The sequence below is a fragment of the Poromitra crassiceps genome (genome assembly GCF_964638095.1).
Source record: "Poromitra crassiceps genome assembly, contig: HAP1_SCAFFOLD_130, whole genome shotgun sequence".
Classification (NCBI taxonomy): Eukaryota; Metazoa; Chordata; class Actinopteri; order Beryciformes; family Melamphaidae; genus Poromitra; species Poromitra crassiceps.
The window spans coordinates 318,982-326,412 of NW_028152231.1; the positions used below are offsets into that span (position 1 = coordinate 318,982).

Here is a 7,431-nt window from a genome sequence, read left to right on the forward strand (position 1 = left end):
AAAATCGGCAGAGGGAGTGGAGCAATGCCCGGGACAGCAGGGCGCATTTGGCCAAGTACAATTGGGGAGAAAAGGGGAAATCCGAACTAGGGTTGTCAAAAGTATCGATAGTATCGAAAAAATCAATACAAAATTTTTTAAACGGATACAATACTCATTTGCAACAGGTATCGATAGTATCGATAAGTATCAATACTAAAATTTTGAAACTGATACAATACTAATTTGCAACAGTATCAATATCAGCAGTACCTTCTCTTAATGAAAAATCAACATACTACTGATTTCTCCCTCCCTGTCATTGGTGGGTATCTGTTGCTTCAACAAGCTCAAAGTGTTCTGATAGGCTGATGACTAGAACAGGTGTAATCTGCTTTGTAAGTGCAAAGTTTTTAATGAGTTTTATCAGGTCTAGATTATGGAGAAGCGTGCATCTGTCGGTCCATCTGTCTTTGTTTATTTTTTATGCCTCTTGATCTGTTGTTGTTGCGTGGTATCGAAAATGGTATAGAGTATCGATATTTTCCTAGGTATCTGTATCGAAGCAGAAATTGTAGTATCGTGACATCCCTAATCCGAACAAACTTCATTCATTTTTTTACCGGTATGTTTTCTGCTCTCTCAGGAGTGGAGATGCAGCCGTATGTAGCGATGGTTCTCAACCAACTGGTTGAGATCATTAACCGACCCAATACCCCCAAGACCCTGCTGGAGAACACAGGTATTACACGCACACACACCTTGTTTCTATTCACCTCATTATTTGCCCATATAAGGACGCTTCTGCATTACGTTGAATGCAGACCGGGTACAGCCGTCGGCTCCTCGCAGTAGTTAACGCTATGAACATGTAACTGAAGTTGGCCGCGGTGTAGCTTCTGAATGTTGCCAAACGTCATTCATAGTGATGTTTTGTTTAAAATTGGCCGCCAACTAACGCCCCCCCCCCCCCCCACACACAATTTGGTACAGGCAGTGAGAAATGAGTGCAGGTTCCAGCAGAGACGATTCAATACAGAGACGGTGCAACTTTCAGTCACTTCCTCTATCTGTGTCATGTAGCTTTCGCTACTGCCACGCCCCCTTAGGAGACTATCGGCAGCCGCAGGTCCTGAGCATATAGAGAGCCGCAGGAACGAGTCCGGAAATCATCGATGCTAACACTCCTGGTTCTTCACTGTTTTCGCCTATGGGAGTTTTGAATGGGTTTTTGGCACGATGCTTCTAATAATCTCTCTGAGCAACGCTGGCTTAATCAAACGCGAACCAGTGTTTAGTAATATCATCTTCACACACGAGGACCACTTTTACGAGTTTTGAAGCTTTTACGTGCCGTTAAAAGGACGGCTAGCTAGCAAACGGCTAAATGAGACTACACTGTTGAGTCGATGGAGATATATACGTCAATAACGTCATCACTTCAAAGGACGAACACGGAAATGATCTTTCCCTCACCTGGTTCAGCCCCGTTCAGCCCGGGGTAATCAGTGCACACATCAACAACAGTCCAGGTTGAGTGCTGACGTGACGTGGAAGCCTATGCGACACTGTGTGTAGTTCTGGATTAGCTTAGCACGAGCTTTTTACTTCTAGGGCTCGCATTTACGCTTCAAAACTCATGAAAGTGGTCCTCATGTGTGAAGATTATCCGGCTGAGCACTGGTTCGCATTTGATTAAGCTTGCGTTGCCCAGAGACCTTATTTGAAGCATCGCGGCAAAAACCCATTCAAAAATCCCATAGACAGAAACAGTGAAGAACCAGGAAGTCCGGGACTTCCGTGTTCTGACTACAAAAATACGTCATCCCTGGGGCTCTCTATTGTAGTCAATGGGAGAAGTGAACGTGATATCAGATTATGATTATTCTTTTGACCCATAATAATCAAAGTAAATATTGTGCCCATTTTCTGCAAGCCACATATCTTCTGAACGTTCTGACAATAAAATGTCAGAATGTTTGTTCGAGACCTGTCCCCGTCTCAAGGTGCGTTCACACCGACCTATTAAAGTTTTTCGCTGGCGTCGAGTTTACATACAAAGTCAATGCAAACGAGCGATTGAGAGTATATTCGCCTGGGAGAAAAATCGGCAGAGAGAGCGGCAGAGACAGAGCGATAGGGAGAAAATATGCTCGTCGCCCGAGATGAAATATTCCAACTCGAGCGAAAATACGCTGGCATCAGTCGCTCGCCGCTCAACGCTGATTGGCTGCCGTGTGAGAGCAAGTCAAGGATCACACTGGCTTGGAACAAACCGCTGTTTTATTGTGTGGCAACAAACCACATTGACAGGCTGACAGCTGACATGAAGTGAAGTCTGTACTACCGGTATGGAGCTCGCATTAGGAGCACGCTGATAGGCTTTAGCTTGTAAACAATGACGGTGGCTCGTAGTGGACAAACATCATAACATTGCGTAACGTTATATCCCCCACATGTCCGTCATTACAAGCGATTCCAAAGGGTTGACTTGAGCGACAGAGCGAAAAATAAATATCTCTGTGTGAACGCACCTTCAGCAACACTCACAGTCTTGCGAGATTTCCCAACAGGAGCTCACGTTAGCAGGGAGCGATTAGCTAAAGCTATATGTTAAGTTTGTTGATGTAGTAGCTAAATCTGTGGTTGGATTTTTTTTAAGTGATATCGTAGTTAGAACTACATTGAGCTAACATGGGGCAGCTTTGTGTTTATACGTGTGCGTGTGGAGATTTGGGAACTCACAATCTCTAGCTCAAGTTGGCTTGCTAGGCCAGCACAACACTTCAAAGGGAGAGGTGACCTCACCACGCCCATTTAGGAGACGGCCAGAGTACCTTGCTATTGGCTGAGCCTGGAATGCACCATCTCTTTATTGAACGGTCTTTGGTTCCAGTCAAAGAGGATCGTAGCTCATTAGAGTGTCAGCTGGCCCAGGCAGTGTGTCAGTGTCACATGATCCTGTTTGCACACAGCACACACACCTCTTCTAACAGCAGCTTCTGTCTTCCTGCAGCCATCACTATTGGTCGGCTGGGCTACGTGTGTCCTCAGGAGGTCGCTCCCATGCTGCCGCAGTTCATCAGACCTTGGTGAGAGCCTTTGATTATTTGCTTTCTTGCTTTCTTGCTTTCTTTCTTCTTGCTTTCTTTCTTTTTTCCAGCCCTGGAAGAGAGTTCCCCATTTATTTTCTCCATAGACATTTTGAAAAATCCTTATATAACGAGTTTTAAGGCTGGAACCAAAGCCAGATGAAATGCTGATTGCTTAATAATTGTGCCCGGCAGGTGTACGTCTCTGCGGAATATCCGAGACAACGAGGAGAAAGACTCCGCCTTCCGTGGGATCTGTATGATGATTGGTGTGAACCCTGGGGGCGTGGTGCAGGTGAGAGATCCATTTTTACATTTGCTTTGACATGTTATGCACTTAGATGATGCTTTTCACCATTTATAATGAGCAGGCAATGGTTCCGTGACAATTTTACTGGAGACATGACTATTATATGGGGTTTGGTTATGGGGGCAGTCTCTCTGTAACCACTGGCGCCTCCTCAAAAATCATTCCTTCTCGCTCTCTGTCTCTTCAGGACTTCATCTTCTTCTGTGATGCGGTGGCTTCCTGGGTGAACCCTAAAGACGACCTGAGAGACATGTTCTACAAGGTGAGCGGGTGCCGGGACAAAAGAACCCAACGGTGCGATGGTCACTTCCCAGTTTTTTTTCCCTCCCCTCCTCTTTTTAAATAGAATGAAATGTGCCATTTTTTTTTATTCACTATCAAATCCTCATGCATTTCCATGACTCCCTCCTCTGCTGCATGAGTGACTGAGGTGTAATGATCTGAGCAGTCTTCTTGTTGAGTGACTGAGGTGTAATGATCTGAGCAGTCATGAGTGACTGAGGTGTAATGATCTGAGCAGTATCATGAGTGACTGAGGTGTAATGATCTGAGCAGTATCATGAGTGACTGAGGTGTAATGATCTGAGCAGTATCATGAGTGACTGAGGTGTAATGATCTGAGCAGTATCATGAGTGACTGAGGTGTAATGATCTGAGCAGTATCATGAGTGACTGAGGTGTAATGATCTGAGCAGTATCATGAGTGACTGAGGTGTAATGATCTGAGCATGAGTGACTGAGGTGTAATGATCTGAGCAGTATCATGAGTGACTGAGGTGTAATGATCTGAGCAGTATCATGAGTGACTGAGGTGTAATGATCTGAGCAGTATCATGAGTGACTGAGGTGTAATGATCTGAGCAGTATCATGAGTGACTGAGGTGTAATGATCTGAGCATGAGTGACTGAGGTGTAATGATCTGAGCAGTATCATGAGTGACTGAGGTGTAATGATCTGAGCAGTATCATGAGTGACTGAGGTGTAATGATCTGAGCAGTATCATGAGTGACTGAGGTGTAATGATCTGAGCAGTCTTCTTGTTACTGAGGTGTAATGATCTGAGCAGTATCATGAGTGACTGAGGTGTAATGATCTGAGCAGTCTTCTTGTTACTGAGGTGTAATGATCTGAGCAGTATGAGTGACTGAGGTGTAATGATCTGAGCAGTCTTCTTGTTACTGAGGTGTAATGATCTGAGCAGTATGAGTGACTGAGGTGTAATGATCTGAGCAGTCTTCTTGTCGATTAGTGCATCATTGTGAGCGTGGCAAACATTAGAAGAGATCAAAAGCGGCTCTGCACTTTGATAAAGAGTCTCAGTTTTGTCCAAAACTGCCAAAGGAATCAAAACGGGAGCAATGCTGCACAGCAGTGGTTCCCTAAACTGGGGTATGCATGCCGTAGCCCTAGGGGTATATGGAGGTACTACAGGGGGTACTTAGCCTGGTAAACCAGTCTTTGCAGTGGGCGGAAGTTGGGCGGGTGTACTTGCCTTGACAGCAACTCCTTCAGCCAATCAGCGTTGGATCCAGTCAAACCCAAATCCACTCGGGAGAACGGCAAAAACATATCTTCCGTCCAAAAACCGCAGCAGACACTCCATTTCTTATTTTGTAATGTTATATTCTTCAAAAGGTGGGTTATCATTGCATCCTATGCTATAGTTTTCTCTTGCCGTTTTCTAAGCAAAATGTTGTAGTCGGGGAAAGGGGCTACTTGGATTCCGAGAATCAGGGAGAGGGGGTACTGAAGAACCACTGCTACACAGTAATCCAAGCAATAGTTCTGTTCACCTAATGGATTTCAAGGCTTTTGGGGTTTTATCTATGGCAATGAGATAAACATGTCTACATGCAACATCTCTTCTTGGTGATATATCTTAGTAATTGCAATGATATTTTAGGCTATAAGTATTAGACTGACATTTTTTAACCAGCCTTTATTTCCTCATACAGTCCACTTTGTGCTCTTGTCAGAGAGAGCCACTATTTGAGAGCCAGACTTTATTGGAGGTTTTACGGTAGAGCAGAAAAGAACCAACTGGGGAATTGTTAAAGTAAGACTTTGCTTTCACTTTTGTTTTCAACCAGCTTTGTATCATTACAATGTGGGTAGTCTATTCAAATGAACCATGTTTATAGCTGTTTTATAGCTCGTTAATGCTCTCCATCTGACTGTCCGTGGAGGCGGGCATACAAAAGTGAGTAAATACAGTGTGTAGTCAGAACAACAGCCATGCAACCAATAACATCACTGGTTCACGGAAAAGCAGAAGATCCTGAAGCTGCGCTCCCCAGAGACAGAGAGAACATCAAAAAGTCTCTGGCCTGACTTGACCATAAAAGGTTGAGAACCCTGAGGATTAACTTCTCTGTTGTGCCTCCACCCCCCCCCCCCCCCTCCTCTTCCAGATCCTGCATGGTTTTAAGGAGCAGGTCGGGGAGGAGAACTGGCAGCAGTTCTCGGAGCAGTTCCCTCCACTGCTGAAGGAAAGACTGGCAGCCTGCTATGGTGTTTAGAGCCTCTACACCCACCCCAGAGGTAGTCTCACCCCCGGCAGAGCCTGGTTCACCACACACATTTTATAAAAAAAAATATACCGTAAATCCTCTAATAGTGACCGGGGCCTTTATTTACTGAGCAGCAGAGAGCCCCGGGCCTTTGTTGGAGGCAGGCCTATATTAGAGTAGAGGCCTTTATTTATTCATATTAAACTCTCATGGACATACTCCTTTAATTTCCTGACTTTTCATGCACAATATTGCAGAAAACCAAACACAAAGCAAATAAATTAACTTCACAGTTACGATAAGTTGTCTTAATAACGATCAGATCAGTAAACTGGAATACCACAGGTATTAGCAAAATATTAACATACCCGGTAAATGTGCCCGATGTCACATAAAAAACAAAACAAATGCCAGACTGGCCAGTTTTCAGCACAGTCAATAAGAATCAGATTCAGCTTCACAGTGACCTCACAGTGAAAATACGCCCTGTGGCAAAGAAACAAATCAAAGAGGCCTGTATTGGAGGTAGTGTTAATTTTGTCGGCTATTTTTTTATTTAGTTTTTAGTCTTAGTCTCGTGTTAAATGTCCTTGTTAGTCTTTATCATATTTAGTCAACCACATCCTGTTTTTATTTAGTCAGGTTTTAGTCGACTAAAAGTTTGAGCATTTTAGTCTCAGCTTAGTCAAATAAAACCATAAGTATTTTAGTCTAGTCTAACGAAAACTGTTGAATCTGCTGATGCGCTTGCACTAGTAATGGTAATGCTAGCTAATGCTGACTCTGCCCACCCGGGCCAGTGTCGGCGTGCGCCGGTAGCAACAATCATATTATTTAGTCAACCTCATCCTCTTTTTGTTTAGTCAAGTTTTAGTCAACTAAACGTTTGAGTGTTTTAGTCTCGTCTTAGTCAATGAAACTAAAAGTCTGAACATTTTAGTCTCGTCTTAGTCTTGTGGAAAAAGGTAGTCGACTAACATTTTTTGTCATAGTTTTCGTCGACGAAATTAACACTAATTGGAGGCAGGCCTTTATTTGTCCGTGCAGCCCGTGCCCCCGGCCATTATTAGAGTAGAGGCCACTATTAGAGGATTTACGGTAATTGTGTAAAATTGGCCCTCAGATCAGAGATACTATTTTCTGCATTTAGAAGCAAACTTATTTCTGTCTTACTCTCCCCCTTTTTGTCCGTCCTACCAGGTTGAGCCAGCAGGAGGAGGGTGAACGGGAAACTCATCCATCTGTGTATTGCACTGCCCTGATCTGGGGGGGAGACTGAGGGACGGCTCCCCCCGACGGACGGCCCCCCACAACCCTATGTGTTTGTCCATAGCGGGAGGGCAGGCGGGTGGGAGGGAGGGACAGGGGGGACACCTCTAGATTAAAACTAGGCAGGGACCCGACACAGAAAAACTAACCGGTAGGGACAGATAGCGAGAGGGACAGAGGGACAGACCTGGATGGGATAGACAGGTTGGGAAAGAGAGGGGACAGAGAGACGCAGGGACAGAGAGCAGTGTTAGAGAAGTCTAGGGAAAG

General features: G+C 44.6%; 1 protein-coding gene across 1 annotated transcript in view; it reads left to right on the forward strand.

The window, feature by feature from the left end:
• The window catches only part of LOC310800888 (transportin-2-like), a 28,179-nt gene extending 20,950 nt beyond the window's left edge, over positions 1-7,229 (forward strand). The window contains exons 19-24 of the mRNA XM_083664773.1: positions 626-721; positions 2,996-3,071; positions 3,267-3,366; positions 3,569-3,643; positions 5,794-5,923; positions 7,093-7,229. Coding sequence (XP_083520899.1) covers positions 626-721; positions 2,996-3,071; positions 3,267-3,366; positions 3,569-3,643; positions 5,794-5,901 — 455 coding nt within the window. The 3' untranslated portion in view covers positions 5,902-5,923; positions 7,093-7,229. The remainder of the gene's footprint in view (positions 1-625; positions 722-2,995; positions 3,072-3,266; positions 3,367-3,568; positions 3,644-5,793; positions 5,924-7,092) is intronic.
• Positions 7,230-7,431: the final 202 nt, after the last annotated feature.